The 20,384-nt window shown below is 40.5% G+C and overlaps 1 protein-coding gene across 1 annotated transcript; it reads right to left on the bottom strand.

Annotated features, from left to right (window-relative positions):
* Nucleotides 1-1,783: 1,783 nt before the first annotated feature.
* Nucleotides 1,784-18,229, bottom strand: ZNF624 (zinc finger protein 624). Its single transcript, XM_006079447.4, has 6 exons — nt 18,047-18,229; nt 14,832-14,919; nt 12,810-12,875; nt 6,904-7,030; nt 6,096-6,191; nt 1,784-4,212 (listed from the first exon to the last, which is right to left on the bottom strand). Exons 2-6 carry the CDS (start codon nt 14,862-14,864, stop codon nt 1,991-1,993), a joined length of 2,544 nt encoding a protein of 847 aa, XP_006079509.3. The 5' UTR covers nt 14,865-14,919; nt 18,047-18,229; the 3' UTR covers nt 1,784-1,990.
* Nucleotides 18,230-20,384: the final 2,155 nt, after the last annotated feature.

Here is a 20,384-nt window from a genome sequence, read left to right on the forward strand (position 1 = left end):
AAGTATTTCTAATACTTTAAAATGGACTTGGGAGTCCTTGGCTGTTTCCCTCTCTATACTTCAGTAATGAAATGTTGTGTGGGGCTGTACACAGACCTTTTCACCACTGTGATCTCCTTCAGTGCCATGTTGAAAGTGGAACTTGTCCTGAGGCTTGCAAGCCTTCTGGTCTATAACCTGGACACAAGTTCCAGATATCCTTGGATATATTTTGCATCTACCTGAAATTTCTATTACCTCCTCCAAATGAAACTGAGAGAGTGAGGGGTGGTGGTGAAATGCTGGATAATTTGTTTGGAATCTAGGCAGCATCCAAACCAGTTCCCAAGCTCTTAAGATCCATGACCATTCCTGCCCTACCAAGGTATACTCAGCATCCAGGGTAATTCCTGGGACATGACAGGTGTCCACAGGAAAAAAAAAATTAGCTTCACAGAAAAATACGTTTTTCATGTTTACATAAATATTACATACTCACTGGAAAGAAAAACTGAAAAATATGGAAAAACACAGAAAAGTAAAACAAACAAAAAAACACTGGATTCTCAAAAAAATCTGAAATGAATGTCATTAACTTTTTGGAGACCATCCCTTCATTCATGGTTATCAAATGTTTACACAAATACATAGTAGTTTTATACCATATACATTGCATTTACATTTTTCTGTTATCCTTGTCTTTCCCCGCACTTATCTTACGCTTCTCCTTCCTCCCTCCCTTCGAGGTAACCAATATTAACAGCTTGGTGTATATTCTTGTTACCTGTTTCCATGCTCATCTAATCACATGCACACATATACACACAAATGCATGTGATCATTACTTTAACAAAAATGAAATTTTGTACATCTACATCTCTGTAATAAAGCAATTACCAAAAAATTGAGTAAACACCTTTTAGTCAACTAGTGTAAATATAACTCATTTAAAAAATTACTCTCATGCTGTTCCATGGTATGGCTATATAACAGTTAATTCACCCATTCCCCAATTAGTTGGCATTCATTTTGTCTCCAGCTGGGTTTCATCTCCGTCTCTATAAATAATACTTTAACAAACATCCTTACTAATGCATATACTCTTGCACTGATGCTACTATTTCTGTGCAGCAAATTCTCAAAGTGAAACTGCTGGGTCAAAATGCTTTTAAACTTTTACTTAAAAATCTAAAAAATATATAGCTGGATTGCAAGTGGAAATATAAGTTGATATAACCATTTTTTAAGAGCACATGGTTTACCAAACTCCACTAGCAAAACATCTCTTAATTTTTGCCAACTCCACGAAGTGGAAGTAACGTCTCATGGGTTGTTTTAATATGCACTTCCCTGAGTACTATTTATTTAGGTTCATAACATTGTCATAGGTTAATGCACTTGGAGTTGTTTTTCTATGAACAGCCATCTAGTCCAGATGGATTAAAACCTCAAGGTAAAAAATAAAATTATAAAAATCTTAGAAACAAATTTAAGAGATTATATATAACCTGGGGATTACATGGGTCCTTTTAACTGAGTAAACCAGGAATATAAAAAGGAAAAGATGTTTTACTATAAAAAATTAAAGACTTACAATCTTTTACTATATAAAAAACACAAAGACAAATACTAGGTTAAGAAAAACATTTGGAACACACATGAGAAAGGATTAATAACTCAAATACATTAAGAGCACCTCCAGATTCATAAGAAATATAGACAGGCCAATATATAATATATATATATATATATATATATATAAGCAATCATTGAAGACAACTTGTTAAATGAATAAAATATGAAATTTGGATGAAGGCTTTCACATGCCCTTTTTATTATGAATTTTCTTATAATTTCTAAGATTTAAGATGACCAACTACTTTTCTACATTCTTATAAAGTGTCTCTTCAGTGTGTATTTTCTGGTGATTGCTCCTGGATGTTTTCCCACATTCATAAAATATACAGTTTATAAGATTCTTGTTACTGTCTGAACGATGATTTGCTGTTCTCTATATTAACTGAATTTCTCTCTGATGTGTTCTTTGATGTACAGTAAGGCTGGAGCTACTCCTAAAGGCTTTTCCACATTCACTACATGTATAGGGTTTTTCTCCAGTGTGCATCCTCAGATGCACAATAAAGTCTGAGTTAGTTCTGAAGGCTTTTCCACATTCTTCACATCTATAGGGCCTCTCCCCGGTATGAATTCTCTGGTGCAGAGTTAGCTGTGATAGAGTAATACAACCTTTCCCACATTCCTTACACGTGTAGGGTTTTTCTCCAGTATGTGTCCTCCAATGAACTGTAAGGTATGAACCTCTCCTGAAGGCTTTTCCACAGACATCACATTTATAGGGTTTCTCTCCACTATGGATTTTCTGATGTTCTGTAACGTGTACCATCTGGCTAAATGCTTTGCCACAGTCATTACATTTAAATGGCTTCTCCCCGGTATGTGTCCTTTGATGGGTATTAAAGCCTGAGTTACTTGTGAAAACCTTCCCACATTCATTACATTTATAGGGTTTCTCTCCAGTATGCCTTCTCTGATGCACAGTAAGCTGTGATGTATTAGTGAAAGCTTTCTCACATTCATTACATTTATATGGTTTTTCTCCAGTGTGGGTCCTCTGATGTACAATAAGGTATGACTTAGTTCTGAAGGATTTTCCACAGTTGTAGCATGTGTAGGGTTTCACGCCAGTGTGAATTTTCTGGTGCTCCTTGAGATTTACCATTTTGGTAAATGCCCTCTCACAGTCAGCACATTTATATGGTTTCTCTCCAGTATGAATCCTCTGATGTACAGTTAAGTGTGATTTTATTCTGAAAGATTCCCCACATTCATTACAGAGATAAGGTTTCTCCTCAGTATGAATTCGCTGATGTATAATTAGAGATGAAGAACGCATGAAGGCCTTTCCACATTCATTACATTTATAAGGTTTCTCTCCTGTATGCATTCTATGGTGTACACTAAGGCATGAATAATTAATGAATGCTTTCCCGCATTCATTACATTTATAGGGTTTTTCTCCAGTATGAATCCTCTGATGTTCTGTGAAATTCGCTATACGATTGAATGCCTTCCCACATTCACTACACTCATAGGGTTTTTCCCCAGTGTGAGTTCTGATATGCACAATAAGACTGGAATTACTTCTGTAGGCTTTGCCACATTCATTACACCTAAAGGGCTTCTCTCCAGTATGAATTCTCTGATGAACATTAAAGATTGTGGTATTCTTGAAAGATTTCCCACACTCATTGCATTTATATGGTTTCTCTTCAGTATGGGTCTTCTGATGTACACCAAGATATGACTTATTCCTAAAGGCTTTCCCACAATCATTACATTTGTAAGGTTTCTCTCCATTGTGAGTTTCCTGATGTCTTGCAAGTTTTGATTTATCACTAAAAGCTTTCCCGCATTTACTACATTTATAGGGCTTCTCTCCAGTTTGAATTCTCTGGTGTTGATTAAGGCGCGCACACTGGCTAAAAGATTTTCCACAGACATTGCACTGATAAGGTTTCTCCTTAGTATGAATTCTCTGATGCACCATAAGTGATGAAGAAGCAATGAAAGCCTTTCCACATTCACTACATTTATAGGGTTTTTCTCCAGTGTGAATTTTTTTATGTTGACTAAGATAAGAAGGCTGGCTGAACATTTTCCCACATTCATTACATTCATAAGGTTTTTCTTTAGTGTGAGTTCTCTGATGTTGATTGAGTAATGACCTATAACGGAAGGCCTTTTCACATGTACTACATTTATAGGGTTTTTCTTTGTTATTGGGTTTTTTCTCTAAAGTGAGTTCTAAGGCAGGGCTTATGACTTTGCTGCCTTCTATATCCTTGCAAATTTCCTTCCTCAGATGGGTATCTGTGATCAAATCTAAACCCTCTGTAAAATTTCCATCATGTGTTTGGTATTTGCCACTGGGCTCTTCTGTGATAACTTCTGGTTCTGGAAGAACAGATCCAAACTCAAAGCCTTTCTGAATAGTGCGGATTTTCTTGTGTTTAACTGTTCTTTGGCCTACAGGACTCTGCTGACTATACTGCAGTCTCAGTATCCTGTCGCCCCATTTCCATAATCCTCCCATTCTGGGGTCCCATAGACCATTCTCTGTGAGTTTCTCTACAATGGCATCCTGTGATAAATGTTTTTTAGAAATATCCTCTGTTGGTATAGTATTCTTGGTTGTAGGTTTGGTCTCCAACTCTGGGAGGAAAAAAAAAAAAAAATCAAATGACTCCTATTTCCTAGGTTGACGAGATTGTACTAACAGGATAACAAAAGGGAAGCTTGAATTGACAATGAACATATATTTTTAACTGCTTGCAAATTGGCCTTGTTTTCTAGGAAGAACGGGGTAGGGTTAAGGGTGGCTGATTGAGCAAAGAACCATAGTAGTAATTCAAAGAGTTTTCTTCCTATTAAAAAAAATTTATTCCCAGTAACCCTTCTACAATCCAAGTTTCTCAAATATTTCTTCCTTTTCCCATTCCTTTTAGAGTCAAATTCTTTAGAGAGCTTCTTCAAAAGCTGTAACTACTTCCTTGATTCCCATTTACTCCACAAACCAGACATTCACCCCCAACAACACTTCCCACTTGTTCTCATTATTTGTTCACTAGCTTTTCTGTGAGGGCTTTCTCTGACATTTCCTTGTCAGAATAGCTTCTTCAAGTCTTTGTATGTATTTTTTTTTGCTCTCAATTTAGATTTTAAAAATTGTATTTATTTAAGTACAGTTTATTTATTATACAATGTTGTATTAATTACTGCTGTGCAGCAAAGTGATTCAGTTATATATTAATGTTATTTTTAAAAAAAATAAGAAAAAAAGAAATATAAAATAAAAAATATATAAAAAAAGAAAAAAAAGAAATAACATATTCTTTTCTGTATCTTTTTACAGAACATTTATGGAAGACACTGATTTTTCAGAAAGTAGGCTGAACTAGTCAAAATTAATATAGTTGTGAATATTACAAATAACGACAATTAATTTTATCAAGAGTAGTTCTGCAACCTTTTTATGGGTCTTAAGAAAATTTGACAGTTTCAAAATTTTCTTAAACAATTATACTGGGTGTTGGTGGTCTTATAATTTATTTGTATAAGCAAACTTAATATTTTACTTTTTAAAACACTTTCAAACTTCTTGAAAATTTTTAATTTATTTCCAAGTAATCACATCTAAATTAAAAAAAAAATGGAATCAAAATCTGTGGTTAGTAAAATGGTTTTATGAAAAAAGAAATGGTTTGAGGATTTTAAAACTCAAGTTAAGTAGAAGTTTCAATGAATTCACAGGATGAGACACAGGTCTGAACTCAGGTTCACCAAAAAAGACCACTCTAGAACCCAAGGTCTAAAACCCAGATGATTTAAATATCTAAATGAATTAAGGTGACAGGATTTTTTTTAGGGAAAAAGAAAAATGGAGACAATATGACACCAGCATATCTGAATAAAAGAGAGTACTGAATAGTGTTCTTTAAGTAGAAGAAAAATAATCTTAGTTAAAAGGGTAAATATTGGTTAAATAGATAAATACTGTATTTTGATTCTCAACTGATTTATTCATATTCTCAATAAGTTAAGATCTTGGAAGAGTGGAGGGGGGTTCAGCAGGCTTGTAAGTGAAGAAAGTTAAATAATCAGTCAACAGGTTTAGCTTAAAAGAAATCAGTGATGATCCTTAAGAAAGCACTTTCAGGAAAATGAAAGAAGAGATATCAGATACATAGTAGTTAAACAAATGAGAAAAATATAAAGTTCATGGAGAGGAGAGAACTGAAAGAATGAAGAAGAAATGAAAGAACAATTACGAAAATCATGTTCCCAAGAAAATAAAATAGGATGGGATGGGGACTACAAGTACAGGGCAGAGATGAGGGAGAAGGAAAAGGAGAGAAAAAGGGCGAGAGGAAGAAAAGGCAGGAGGGAGGCATAAGGAGAGAGGATGAGATGGGGAGAATCTTTTCCTCTGAGACAGCTTTGAACAAAGATACCCCCCAGATATTTCAAATATTCTGCTCCATCCAAGACCTACTGACTTTAAATAAATCTCATCCTCCAGTTTCTTATTAACTCACCTGAAAAGGGGGTTCTTGAAATTTCTCTCACTACCACCCATGGTCCTTTTCCATCCTCCAAATGAGATATCATGTCTGGTTTGGAAATTGCAAGCCCTGCTCAGAGAAAAACGAATAGGATTTGATTGTGCCTATGAGCAAGAACCAGGGTCAACTGATCTTTATCGCCTGTATGGAGTGGCTATGAGAAGTTCTAGAGGTGCGTTGTTCAAGGCAGCTGCCAAGAGCCACCTATGGCTACTTAACTCTGAATTTAAATTAGTTAAAATTATATACAATTTAAAATTCAGTTTTTCATTTTACTGGCCAGATTTCAAGTTCTCAGTAGCCACAGTGTCTACTGCTTGTCATACTGGACAGCACAGATGCAGCAAATTCCCATCACAGGAGAATATCCTACCGCACAGCAGTGTTGTCGAGAATTACCAAGGTACCTCAAAGAAGCTCTAGTCTGTAATCCTAGGTTTGGAAATAATCTGTTTAGAAAGAAAATAAACAGATTTGTTCATTCTTTCTAGAGGCACTGATGACTTTTACTCTGGAAATGACTGGAAAAAACTTTAGTCCTCAATCAGAGGGACTGTCAACACTCTCTAAGATTACAATGAAGTACATATTTCTTACTCTACAATTGGCAGACCATTGAGTTAAGAGCAAGAGACAGTATAACTCCTAACAATATGCACCTAAGACTGAGATTTTAATGCTTAAATTCTCACCCAAAATTCAGTTAAGTATTTTAGAGAATCTATTATCTTCAGTAAATCTGGTCCAGTGGCAGGTACATACGCACAGAGCTTATCCTTACCCAAGGAGACAAGATTCCTGTAATTCTCTAGCATCACATCCTTGTGCAGGTCCCTCTGTGTAGGGTCCATCAACCTCCATTCTTCCAATGTGAAGTCAACAGCCACATCTTTAAATGTCACTGATTCCTGAAATAAATACAGAGATCCCTCAGGGGACTATACAGTTAGACCTATTAGGTAGATTAATACATACAAAACTGGGGAAGAAAACTAGCAGTTTCCACCCAAATATTTCCTTCCTTAAAATCCTGCCTTATGCATATTATCAACTTTTTTTCAGTTCTATTCTATAAAATATGGCTTAATAAAATACATAGTTTATCATTCAGATTGCAGTTATAGAATATTATAAGCTGTCTGAGAAAGAAAAATAAGAAATCATGGGAACTTGAGGAGCTTTTTCGGTCAGGTTATAAAATATATGTATATGCATCTTGTAAAAAAAAAAATCAAAGAATGAGCTATAAAATTGTTTTAATGGTTACCTATTAGAGGGAGGAGGAAATAGAGTGAAGAGAACCGGAACAGAAGCTAGATTTCCTTGAATATTTCCTGCCTTGTAGATTTGACTTTTGATCCATACAAATACTTTATATTATTATAAAAGAAAAACTAAATTTAAAAAAGCAATTCCTAAAAATTAAAAGTAAAATGAAATCAACTGGTAGCATACACTTTCATCAGAGAGGAACTATTTTGAGCATCTTTAAAAGACAATAATTTTTCTGTATATCTCTTGAGAGATATATTCTGAGGAGAAAAAGAATTGTAAAAAACAGCACATTTTCAGCAAATAATCCTATTGCTGGTGGCAGTGATGGAAATGCTAAGCTATTTTGTAACTGTGTGTGTGTGTTAGTTGCTCAGTTATGTCTGATTCTTTTGCCACCCCATGGACTGTAGCCCACCAGGCTCCTCTGTCCATGGAATTCCCCAGCAAGAATACTGGAGTGGGCTGCCATTTCCTACTCCAGGGGAATCTTCCCTACTCAGGGATCAAACCCAGGTCTTCTGCACTGCAGGCAGATTCTTTACCATCTGAGCCACAGCATTTACCCACATTGTGTGTGCAGTGTTGGATAAAGCAAATTAGAATACTAGTATCATTCAGAGCTAATAAATCTGACATGGGAGAAAGAACATATAGATTCAATATCAATGAGGTTATGTATCAGATCAGATCAGATCAGATCAGTCGCTCAGTCGTGTCCAACTCTTTGCGACCACATGAATTGCAGCACGCCAGGCCTCCCTGTCCATCACCAACTCCCGGAGTTCACTCAGACTCACGTCCATCGAGTCAGCGATGCCATCCAGCCATCTCATCCTCTGTCGCCCCCTTCTCCTCCTGCCCCCAATCCCTCCCAGCATCAGGGTCTTTTCCAATGAATCAACACTTCCCATGAGGTGGCCAAAGTACTGGAGTTTCAGCTTTAGCATCATTCCTTCCAAAGAAATCCCAGGGCTGATCTCCTTCAGAATGGACTGGTTGGATCTCCTTGCAGTCCAAGGGACTCTCAAGAGTCTTCTCCAACACCACAGTTCAAAAGCATCAATTCTTCGGCGCTCAGCCTTCTTCACAGTCCAACTCTCACATCCATAACATGACCACTGGAAAAACCATAGCCTTGACTAGACAGACCTTTGTTGGCAAAGTAATGTCTCTGCTTTTCAATATGGTGTCTAGGTTGGTCATAACTTTCCTTCCAAGGAGTAAGCGTCTTTTAATTTCATGGCTGCAGTCACCATCTGTAGTGATTTTGGAGCCCAGAAAAATAAAGTCAGCCACTGTTTCCACTGTTTCCCCATCTATTTCCCATGAAGTGGTGGGACCGGATGCCATGATCTTCGTTTTCTGAATGTTGAGCTTTAAGCCAACTTTTTCACTCTCCTCTTTCACTTTCATCAAGAGGCTTTTTAGTTCCCCTTCACTTTCTGCCATAAGGGTGGTGTCATCTGCATATCTGAGGTTACTGATATTTCTCCGTGCAATCTTGATTCCAGCTTGTGTTTCTTCCAGTCCAGCATTTCTCATGATGTACTCTGCATGTAAGTTAAACAAACAGGGTGACAATATACAGCCTTGACAAACCCCTTTTCCTATTTGGAACCAGTCTGCTGTTACATGTCCAGTTTTAACTGTTGCTTCCTGACCTGCATACAAAGTTCTCAAGAGGCAGATCAGGTGGTCTGGTATTCCCATCTCTTTCAGAATTTTCCACCGTTTATTGTGATCCACACAGTCAAAGGCTTTGGCATAGTCAATAAAGCAGAAATAGATGTTTTTCTGGAACTCTCTTGCTTTTTCTATGATCCAGCGGATGTTGGCAATTCGATCTCTGGTTCCTCTGCCTTTTCTAAAACCAGCTTGAATATCAGGAAGCTCATGGTTCACATATTGCTGAAGCCTGGCTTGGAGAATTTTGAGCATTACTTTACTAGCGTATGAGATGAGTGCAATTGTATGGTAGTTTGAGCATTCTTTGGCATTGCCTTTCTTTGGGATTGGAATGAAAACTGACCTTTTCCAGTCCTGTGGCCACTGCTGAGTTTTCCAAATTTGCTGGCATATTGAGTGCAGCACTTTCACAGCATCATCTTTCAGGATTTGGAATAGCTCAACTGGAATTCCATCACCTCCACTAGCTTTGTTCGTAGTGATGCTTTCTAAGGCCCACTTGACTTCACATTCCAGGATGTCTGGCTTTAGGTCAGTGATCACACCATCGTGATTATCTGGGTCGTGAAGATCTTTTTTGTACAGTTCTTGTGTATTCTTGCCATCTCTTCTTAATATCTTCTGCTTCTGTTAGGTCCATACCATTTCTGTCCTTTATCGAGCTCATCTTTGCATGAAATGTTCCTTTGGTATCTCTGATTTTCTTGAAGAGATCCCTAGTCTTTCCCATTCTGTTGTTTTCCTCTATTTCTTTGCATTGATCGCTGAAGAAGGCTTTCTTATCTCTTCTTGCTATTCTTTGGAACTCTGCATTCAGATGTTTATATCTTTCCTTTTCTCCTTTGCTTTTCACTTCTCTTCTTTTCACAGCTATTTATAAGGCCTCCCCAGACAGCCATTTTGCTTTTTTGCATTTCTTTTCTATGAGAATGGTCTTGATCCCTGTCTCCTGTACAATGTCATGAACCTCATTCCATAGTTCATCAGGCACTCTATCTATTAGATCTAGGCCCTTAAATCTATTTCTCACTTCCACTGTATAATCATAAGGGATTTGATTTAGGTCATACCTGAATGGTCTAGTGGTTTTCCCTACTTTCTTCAACTTAAGTCTGAATTTGGCAATAAGGAGTTCATGGTCTGAGCCACAGTCAGCTCCTGGTCTTGTTTTTGCTGACTGTATAGAGCTTCTCCATCTTTGGCTGCAAAGAATATAATCAATCTGATTTCGGTGTTGACTATCTGGTGATGTCCATGTATAGAGTCTTCTCTTGTGTTGTTGGAAGACGGTGTTTGTTATGACCAGTGCATTTTCTTGGCAAAACTCTATTAGTCTTTGCCCTGCTTCATTCTGTATTCCAAGGCCAAATTTGCCTGTTACTCCAGGTGTTTCTTGACTTCCTACTTTTGCATTCCAGTCCCCTATAATGAAAAGGACATCTTTCTTGGGTGTTAGTTCTAAAAGGTCTTGTAGGTCTTCATAGAACCATTCAGCTTCAGCTTCTTCAGCGTTACTGGTTGGGGCATAGACTTGGATTACTGTGATACTGAATGGTTTGCCTTGGAAACAGAGATCATTCTGTCGTTTTTAAGATTGCATCCAAGTACTGCATTTCGGACTCTTTTGTTGACCATGATGGCCACTCCATTTCTTCTGAGGGATTCCTGCCTGCAGTAGTAGATATAATGGTCATCTGAGTTAAATTCACCCATTCCAGTCCATTTCAGTTTGCTGATTCCTAGAATGTTGACATTCACTCTTGCCATCTCTTGTTTGACCACTTCCATTTTGCCTTGATTCATGGACCTGACATTCCAGGTTTCTATGCAATATTGCTCTTTATAGCATCGGACCTTGCTTCTATCACCAGTCACATCCACAGCTGGGTATTGTTTTTGCTTTAGCTCCATCCCTTCATTCTTTCTGGAGTTATTTCTCCACTGATCTCCAGTAGCATATTGGGCCCCTACTGACCTGGGGAGTTCCTCTTTCAGTATCCTATCATTTTGCCTTTTCATACTGTTCATGGGTTTCTCAAGGCAAGAATACTGAAGTGGTTTGCCATTCCCTTCTCCAGTGGACCACATTCTGTCAAATCTCCACCATGACCCGCCCGTCTTGGGTTGCCCCACAGGCATGGCTTAGTTTCATTGAGTTAGACAAGGCTGTGGTCCTAGGGTGATTAAACTGACTAGTTTTCTGTGAGTATGGTTTCAGTGTGTTTGCCCTCTGATGCCCTCTTGCAACACCTACCATCTTATTTGGCTTTCTCTTACCTTGGGCGTGGGGTATCTCTTCACGGCTGCTCCAGCAAAGCACAGCCATTGCTCCTTACCTTGGACGAGGGGTATCTCCTTACCGCCGCCCTTCCTGACCTTCAATGTGGGATAGCTCCTCTAGGCCCTCCTGCAGCCACGGCTCCGGGTAACTCCTCTCGTCGCTGCCCCTAGCCTTGGGCGTGGGTTGCTCCTCCCGGCTGCCGCCCCTGGCCTCGGGCGTGGGGGCGTGGGGTAGCTTCTCCAGTCCGCTGCCCCTGACCTCGGACGTCGGGTAACTTTTCTCGTCGCCGCCCCTGGCCTCGGGCGTGGGTAGCGCAGGCGGCTGCGACATGGCGTGCCATAGCGCGGCTGAGAGGAGCCATCCCACGTCCGAGGTCAGGCGCAGAAGCCGGGAGGACCCCATGCCCGAAGGGCGGCGGCCAATTGGAGTTACCCCACGTCTGAGGTCAGGGGCAGCGGCCGAGAGTACCAGACTGCGACGGCGCAGGATCGGCCCAGAGGAGCTACCCTGCGTCCGAGGTCAGGGGCGGCGGCCGGGAGGAGTTACCCCATGCCCCTAAGCCCGAGGCCAGGGGCGGTGGACGGGAGGAGCTATCCCACGCCCCTAAGCCCGAGGCCAGGGGCGACTGCCGGGAGGAGCTACCCCACGCCCCCACGCCCGAGATTATGTATAAACTCTAGAAATTCAAAACTGAATTGGAAATATTGGTATAAACTCATTAAGTAGTTTAAGGAAAATATCCAGTCATACTTCCTAGCTTTGTCCACTGAAAAGGTCTAGAAACGATAACCAAAAAGGTACTTTTATGCAGTTTAGACTGTGACCTCTACAGATTCCACTAAACGAAACAAGGACCTCGAACTTTCTGTCATAATTAAAAGCAAGGAAACTCTCAAAGACTACCAGGACAATATGTAAGACATTGGAGACAACTTAAAGAAGCTCCCACTAGCCAAAGATGGGAAGACTTGAGCATCAATAAGAACAATAACTGTAATGGATTTTAAAAATATCTAATATATTTAAAATTATTATTTCATTAAAAAACTAAAAGGATACTCATTGATCAACTTTGGAGGATTCCTGGAGACTAGTAAATAAAGAGAGAGAATCAACCCTTGCCCTTCTTTTCCTATGCAAACATCCAGTTTGCACAGTAATAAGATGGAATCAGATAATTGACCCTCTGTAGGCAAGAAGTGAAGTATGTGACACAGGCTACTTTTTCATCAGGAATTATAACAAGACCACCTGTCAAATTAGGGCTGCCACCACTAAGAGAAACGAAATCTGTCAAATTGATGCTACTAGCCCTGGGGTTACTACACCGATCAAGCAAGACGGTATGCATGGTGAACCTGCAATGGTATTGGAACATTAAGAATTAGGGCAGTAAAAGAGGAGCTGTCACTTCATTCCCCTTAAGATACAATGCAAAGTATTACCTTTACCAATTCTGGCTCTTCTGCCTGAAGGTGAAGATCTTCCTCTGGCTGGAAAACTTGAGGACTCTGAGGGGACACAGGATAAGATCACTCCATGACTGGCTACCTGTTACAGACAGCACAGCCTCAACAAGCACCACCAGTCCACCGCAGATGTGGTGTATATACACCTCTTCTACTGTTTTATTTAGGGATGAAATTAAGGTCCATAGCAACATCCAGTCATAACTTTCTTCCATTTTGTTTGAGACGATGACACACAGAAGACTAAGAAAGATATAACTGTATAGATTTTAAAGGCTCTAACAAATAATCTATCAAAACAAAAATAAACATATAAGGGGTATTAGATGCCACATAATTCTTTTTCCTATGAGGATGAAGTCTGTTTCTCAAAAATTATCTATCTTACTCAAGAATAATATTCAAATGCTACTAACACCTGTTTTCTACAGTTGGAAAATCATTACCATGCCTGGGGGTTGGAGGGCATGTCTCCATACTCATTCAGGAAATATTTCAGGGACCTCTCACAACACTGTTTTCTTCCAAACCTTAAGACACTGTATACCTATAAGGACCTGATTTTATAAATTAAATGAAATTTTACTATACCTGCTAGTAGTACTTACTGATTTTGGATCTTGTGCCATTTAAAAAAATTAAGGCTAACAGAACTATTTTTAAATTTCATTGAGAAAAATGTCATCTTAGTTCTTCCAAGTTCTTATGTTAAAAATACAAATATTCAGCTTCTAGAAAATCAAAGATGATGTGAGCTCAACTTCTGATAATTAGAGATGGGTTTGATCAGGCCTATACTAGACAAATACTTTAGATCTACTAATAAAGTGAAACACTTTGATTTTCATTTTATCTTTTCAAGGATTTGTCTTACGGACTATTTACATGTTATATATTTTTGCTATCAAGAATAAAAGATCACCACTACAGGTTATTATGAATCATGACTATAACAAATTATATTGGGACTACTTTTCTTCTGTCTCTCCTATTTAAAAAGTCACTTCTAAAAAACAGCTTTAATCACATTACTACCCACCTCAAACAGACCCAAACACTCACACATGCATGTATACACTTAAATGTCTTCAGAGAAACATGAAAAGATCTAAGAAACATGAAAATATCTAAATTTCAATCCTATATTTCTCAATTATCTATCTTGAATCACTAGCTCACTCACTGTTCTCTGCCTCAGAGCCTTGCCTTCTCATCTGAAGTATCCTCACAATTAATTTATGACAATTTAAATCCCACTTATAATTGGGTCACAGCTTAAATCTAACCATCTTCCTGAGCTTTCCATGACTGATTTAGCCCATACTAATATCCCATTTCTTTTCTTACATATCACTCATCAACTTTATCATACTGCTCAACAACTGTCATTCACCTAAAAAAATTATGTAACTGTTTCTTTTGTAAGCCTTACCTCAGTGAGACTGTAAGCTCCCTACAGCCAAGCACTGTGTCTTAAACATCTTCTTTCTCTCCATGTCATCTATTAAGCTTGATCACTTCTTAATGGGTAGAAAAGAGGAGAATACTAAGAGTGGGCACAAGGGGAACAGTCCCTATGAATTAAGGTGTGTGTATGTATGCATATGTGTACATATATTCTTTTTTCAGTTTCCTAAACAAAATTTTCCAATTGGAAAATACTCCATTCTACTATCGGATAAATAACTGAAATTTCCTGGGAACAACACAAAGTTAACATCATAAGTAAATTTCCCAGACTTTCTATCATATCTCAAGATAGTGCATATATTGTTTGCGAGATCTGGTGTCTTGATATTTGTTTCAATATGCATAGTTGAATCTCCCTATAGATTACAAGCTTTACTATGATGAACCCAATTTTCATGGATCAAACAATTTGATTCAGTTACCAAAAGGGGTATGGGTGAGGTAGAGAAGTCACACAACTTTGGGAAAAGCAGGCGTGCTCTCAAACCAGGACAGTAGGTCAGATCAGAGGAGGTTTCCCCAACTTACCAGAGGTCCAACTGAAAAAACTACAGCAGCCATAATCTCTTCCTCTGGGTTCCCCTCTCTGGAAAAAGGGAGTCCTGCAAAGACAAATCTAAGAAAGAGAAATAAGCCATGAATACCAATCTTGCCTTGGAAATCTCAGATGTACTAAGGTGAAATCTTGACATCACAAGTAAGTATGACCTCTCTAAAAATTACAAGTTAACCCCCAAGATCAGTGAGGGAATACTATTCTTACTAGTGTAGCTCTTAATACTACTAAATGCAGTCACTGCTAGCAGATCAAACATGGTACAAGCAGCTTTTAAACTACTTTCTCAATGACCTTCACATCACCCAATGGAAACTACATTCCCATTTCACATATGAGAAAATCGAGGCTTAGAAAAATTAAACCATTTTACACAATGCCATGTAGGATTCCAAATCAATCTACTTATAATGCCCACACTTTTTCCATTACATCAACTTGCTGTGTGTTGTGAAAGAAAACAATTCAATCTTTCCTTGCTACAATCACCTCCTTACCTAACAATGAAATAATCTAATAATCTCTTTTTTCCTGTCTTTCCTATGAAGAGTCAATTCGCTAACAGTTTCACAGACCTCAGCTTCATGTAAAAAGAACACCACAACTCCAAACTTAAAGATATTAGAAACCTTGACATGCTTCTCTCAATCTCACATTTAAATAGATCTTTTACCTATCCTTTCTATATCAGGCAAAACCAAACAATAAGGAGCAGGATAGTAATAACGATATAAGACAAATTGGAATCCAGTGCACAAAGCACTGAGCAGTGGTCCTCTTATACTGAAAATGTTATATGCCTAATAAAGGCTTTACACTGTGGAGAAGCAAAGTGGCAGAGATCTTGTTCAGATACCCGAGGCACTGATTCTGCTTTTTGTCTTTGGTTAAAGATATGGCCTTGTTGATGCTGAGTTTGGTTTGAAAACAAGAGCTTGAGGTTTGAAAACATTTTCTTAACAAATGCATAGTTGCGGAATGATGCTGCAAGGCATATAAAAGGGCAGGAGCACAGAGAGAATTGAGTTTTCCAAATCTTGTGAAATTCTACTTTTGAATAAGAGCTTCCCGGGCAGTTTGACATTCTCACCACTCAGCAGAGCTTTGGAGGCCCAAAGGGATCTATGCTGAATTATGCTGAATATGTCCCTCCTTTACATGTATAATATACTTTCACTAAGAATCCACATCTGAGACTTCCCTGGTGGCTCAGTGGTAAAGAATCCACCTGGCAATGCACGAGACACAGGTTTGATTCCTGATCCAGGAAGATGCCACATACCACGGAGAAACTAAGCCCGTGCACCACAACTACTGAGCCCATGTTCTAGAGCCTGGGAGCCACAACTACTGAAGCCCGAGAGCCCTAGATCCTATGCTCTGCCACGAGAAGCCACCATAATCAGATGCCTGCGCCCCACAACCAGAGAGTAGCCCCTGCTCGCCACACTGGAGAAAAACTCGCACAGCAATGAAGATCCAGCAAAGCCAAAAATAAATAATAAACCAACTTTGAAAAAAGTGTGTTGTGCGTCTATACACTAATAATGAACTACCACAGAGAAATTTAAGAATCAATCTCATTTACAATTGCTTAAAAAAGAAATACTTAGGAATTTAACCAAGAAAGTGACAAACCTGCATACATTGAAAACTTGAAGACATTAAGTGGAAAGATGTTCCCTGCTCAAAGCCTGGAAGAATTATTGTTGTTAAAAATGTCCATACTACTTAAAGTAATCTATAGATTAGATTCAAAATCCATCAAAATTCCCAAGGCATTTTTCACAGAATTGAGACAAATAATATTAAAATTTGTACAGAACCACAAAAGAGCCCAAACTGCCAAAGCAAGTTTGAGAAATAACAAGGCTGGAGGTATCATGCTTCCTGATTTCAAACTATGTCACTAAGCTATAGTAATGAAAACAGTATGATATTGCGAAAGATGCAGATTAATGGAAAAGATCAGAGTACAGAAATAAACCCATACACAAACGGGCAATTAATTTATAACAAAGGAGCCAAGAATATACAACAGGGAAAGAACAGTCTCTTCAAAAAATAGTGTTGGGAAAACTGGACAGTGACCTGCAAAAGCATGAAACTGGACTACTAACTTACTCCACATTAAAAAAGATTAAGTCTAACTGAATTAGGTACTATAGGATCTCATTTAAATGTGGAATCTAAAAACAAAACAAAGCACCCTAGACTGCCAGATACAGAGAACAGATTGATGGTTTGGGAGGCGGGGTGGGGGGTGGTAACTGCGAAGTTGGTAAAGGTGGTCAAAAGGTACAAACTTCCAGGTACAAAATAAGTAAGTCCAAGGGACTTCCCTGGCAATCCAGTGATTAAGACATGGCACTTCCACTGCAGGGGTACGGGTTCCAATCCTGGTTGGGGAACTAAGTTCCTACAAGCTGCATGAAACGGCCAAGAAAATTAAATAAATAAAATAAGCAACCAGGGTTGCAACGCACAGCACCATGACTAGAGTTAATAATACTGCATTCTGGGAATTCCCTGGGATCCAGTGGTTAGATCTCCCGGCTTTCACTGCCCTGGCCCAGGTCAAGCTCTGGTCGGGGAACTAAGGTCTTCCAAGTTTGAGTAAGCTTCGGGAGTTGGTGATGGACAGGGAGGCCTGGCGTGCTGCAGTCCACGGGGTCGCAAAGAGTCGGACACGACTGAGCGACTGAACTGAACTGAAGTTGCCCCAGCAACAAAAACAAACAGACAAAAAAACCTGTGCTGCGTATCTGGAAGTTGCGCCGGCAGGAAAAGCTGCCTCCGCTTCCCAAAGGCAGGAGGGGGACACCTGTCAGGTTCCCGCTATCGAACCCCACTACTTTCACGCTGCCAAACCTAGGACGGAGAGATGCTCCTTCTTCCAACCCGTCTGCTCCCCTCAAAGCCCTTCTCGGCCCACTCTTCCTCAGTCCAGGCGCGGCCGCGGGAAGAGGGGAGGGTCCAGTCGCGCCCCCGCCCAGCCCGGCTCCCTCTCCCAGAGCCTCCAGGTCGCAGCCTTCTGAGGTAGCCCGACCCCGGCAGTCTCTGAGGTGGGCGGGTCAGCTCCAGGCCCGAGGCCCCACCGGAAGCGGCCCCGCCCCCGACGCCGCCGGGAGCCGAGAGCCAAGGGAGGGGTGAGGGGGACCCAGCCAGGCGCCTGGGCAACTAATACCTGGCGGCCGCCCGAGGACAAGGCGCTCTCAGAGCAGGGCGTGAGCGCTTCCAGCAATGGCGCCGGCGGCGGGAGCGGCCGCGGACGGCAGTGCGCCTGCGCAGCCGGCGGGGACCACGGCGCCCAGAATCCTCCGCGCCGCCGCCCTGCTCTGGCAAGTCCTTTCTGCTTTGGTGTGGGAGTTGGCATCGTAGACAGTTTGTGGACCTAAGAAGTTTGGTCACATTGAGAGATCACGACTGTGTGTCGAGCAGTAAAACTAGTGATACAAAGAATGACACAGCCCTTGCCTCTGAGCACTTCCATTTGACTAAAGAAATAAAGCCACTGAGAGAACAGTGTGCGAGTCGCTGTCATGTCACTCTTGCGACCCCATGGACTGTAGCCTACTAGGCTCCTCTGTCCATGGGATTCTCTAGGCAAGAACACTGGAGTGGGTTGCCGTGTCCTCCACCAGAGGATCTTCCCAACTCAGGGATGGAACCTAGATTTCCTCCATGGCAGGCAGACTGTACCATCTGAGCCACAAGGGAAGCCTCAAACGTGAACGTCAGTCGTGTCCGACTCTGCGACCCCATAGACTGTAGCCTACCAGACTCCTCTGTCTATGGGATTTTCCAGGCAATAGTACTGGAGTGGGGTGCCATTTCCTTTTCCAAGGGATCTTCCCAACCCAGGGATTGAACCCGGGTCTCCCGCATTGTAGACAGACGCTTTACCGTCTGAGCCACCAGGGAAGTCCAAACCCACACGCGCGCGGGGGTTGGGGGGTTAGGGGTGGGGGGATTGGGGATTGCGTATCTACCTGTATCTGCCTCATTCAGTTTCTTGGCCGAAAAATCGTAATGGCTTCATTTTAATTTCTGGATCTTTGAATTTTTCCTTGGCTCATCCTAATAATAAGTGTTGATATTATTAAAGCACGTTTTCTTTCCTTTGCCTCAGTTCCACGGTTTTGATGCCCAAAGGCCATATTTCCACATTGGGTCACACAGAATCCTCAAGGTTTCTAGAGCAGCTTCCCTCAAGGATGAGACTGTTAACTCTAATACCAGCCCCCACCCCCCGCCCCTTTTTGCCCCAGCAGTTTCTGGCGTCTTAGCTCCCCGACCAGGGCTTGAACCCTGGGCCCACAGTACTTAATCTTGGAGTCCTCCTGATGACTGTTTTTCATGAAATGGAAATAAGATTGCAAAGTCTTATTATAATTTGTATTATTTGCCTTAATTACAAAATGTATTCAAGTGCCTTATTTGAAGTATAACATACAGCAAAAAGAACAGAAATCATAACTCTACTGCTTAGTGATTTATTACCAAGTGATGAAATTAAAAGACGCTTACTCCTTGGAAGGAAAGTTATGACCAACCTAGATAGCATATTCAAAAGCAGAGACATTACTTTGCCAACAAAGGTCTGTCTAGTCAAGGCTATGGTTTTTCCAGTAGTCATGTATGGATGTGAGAGTTGGACTCTGAAGAAAGCTGAGCGCCGAAGAACTGATGCTTTTGAACTGTGGTGTTGGAGAAGACTCTTGAGAGTCCCTTGGACTGCAAGGAGATCCAATCAGTCCACTCTAAAGGAAATCAGTCCTGGGTGTTCTTTGGAAGGAATGATGCTAAAGCTCAAACTCCAGTACTTTGGCCACCTCATGTGAAGATCTGACTCATTGGAAAAGACTCTGATGCTGGTAGGGATCGGGGGCAGGAGGAGAAGGGGACGACAGAGGATGAGATGGCTGGATGGCATCACCAACTCGATGGACGAGTTTGAGTGAACTCCGGGAGTTGGTGATGGACAGGGAGGCCTGGCGTGCTACAATTCATGGGGTCTTAGAGTCGGACACGACTGAGCGACTGAACACACCTTTGTAACTACAACACAGTGTAAGAAAATAGAATAAAACTAGCAACTCAGAGGCTCCTCTCCTCAACCTCCATAAACACTACCCATTCTGTCCTGCCAAAGCTAAGGATCATCTACTTTCAACCCCAGATTAGTATCGCATGTGTTATAAACGTGCATTTATTACATATGGATTATTCTGTGTCTGGCCCAAAAACGTATTTGGCTTAGTTTTAATTGTACTTTTCACATGAATTCCTTCCCTCCCTGGTCTCCCCATCACTCCGAAGTGAGGGATATACTTGACCTGAGCACCACTTGGTAGGAATAATCTTCCTCAGCTCTTTCACCTTCTCTAGGATAGAGGTTATTAAGCCCAGGTGAACAATTAGAAATGCAACTGGTTTCCTGAATGATGTGGAGATATTTTATAGTTGGTCTTTCTTTACCTCTCAAAACATGCTTAAGTGACAATTTAAAAGCATTTTACAAA

The sequence above is a fragment of the Bubalus bubalis genome, chromosome 3, assembly GCF_019923935.1.
Source record: "Bubalus bubalis isolate 160015118507 breed Murrah chromosome 3, NDDB_SH_1, whole genome shotgun sequence".
In the NCBI taxonomy this organism is placed as follows: domain Eukaryota; kingdom Metazoa; phylum Chordata; class Mammalia; order Artiodactyla; family Bovidae; genus Bubalus; species Bubalus bubalis.

What these genes read in the sequence shown, in the direction of transcription:
- ZNF624 (XM_006079447.4), bottom strand. Translation starts at nt 14,864, where the DNA reads ATGGCTGCTGTAGTTTTTTCAGTTGGACCTCTG. An exon ending in TTTTTTCAGTTGGACCTCTG is followed by an intron (nt 12,876 to 14,831) that starts GTAAGTTGGGGA and finishes GTGTCCCCTCAG; the next exon opens with AGTCCTCAAGTTTTCCAGCC. An exon ending in TTCAAGAACCCCCTTTTCAG is followed by an intron (nt 4,213 to 6,095) that starts GTGAGTTAATAA and finishes TTTTCCTCCCAG; the next exon opens with AGTTGGAGACCAAACCTACA.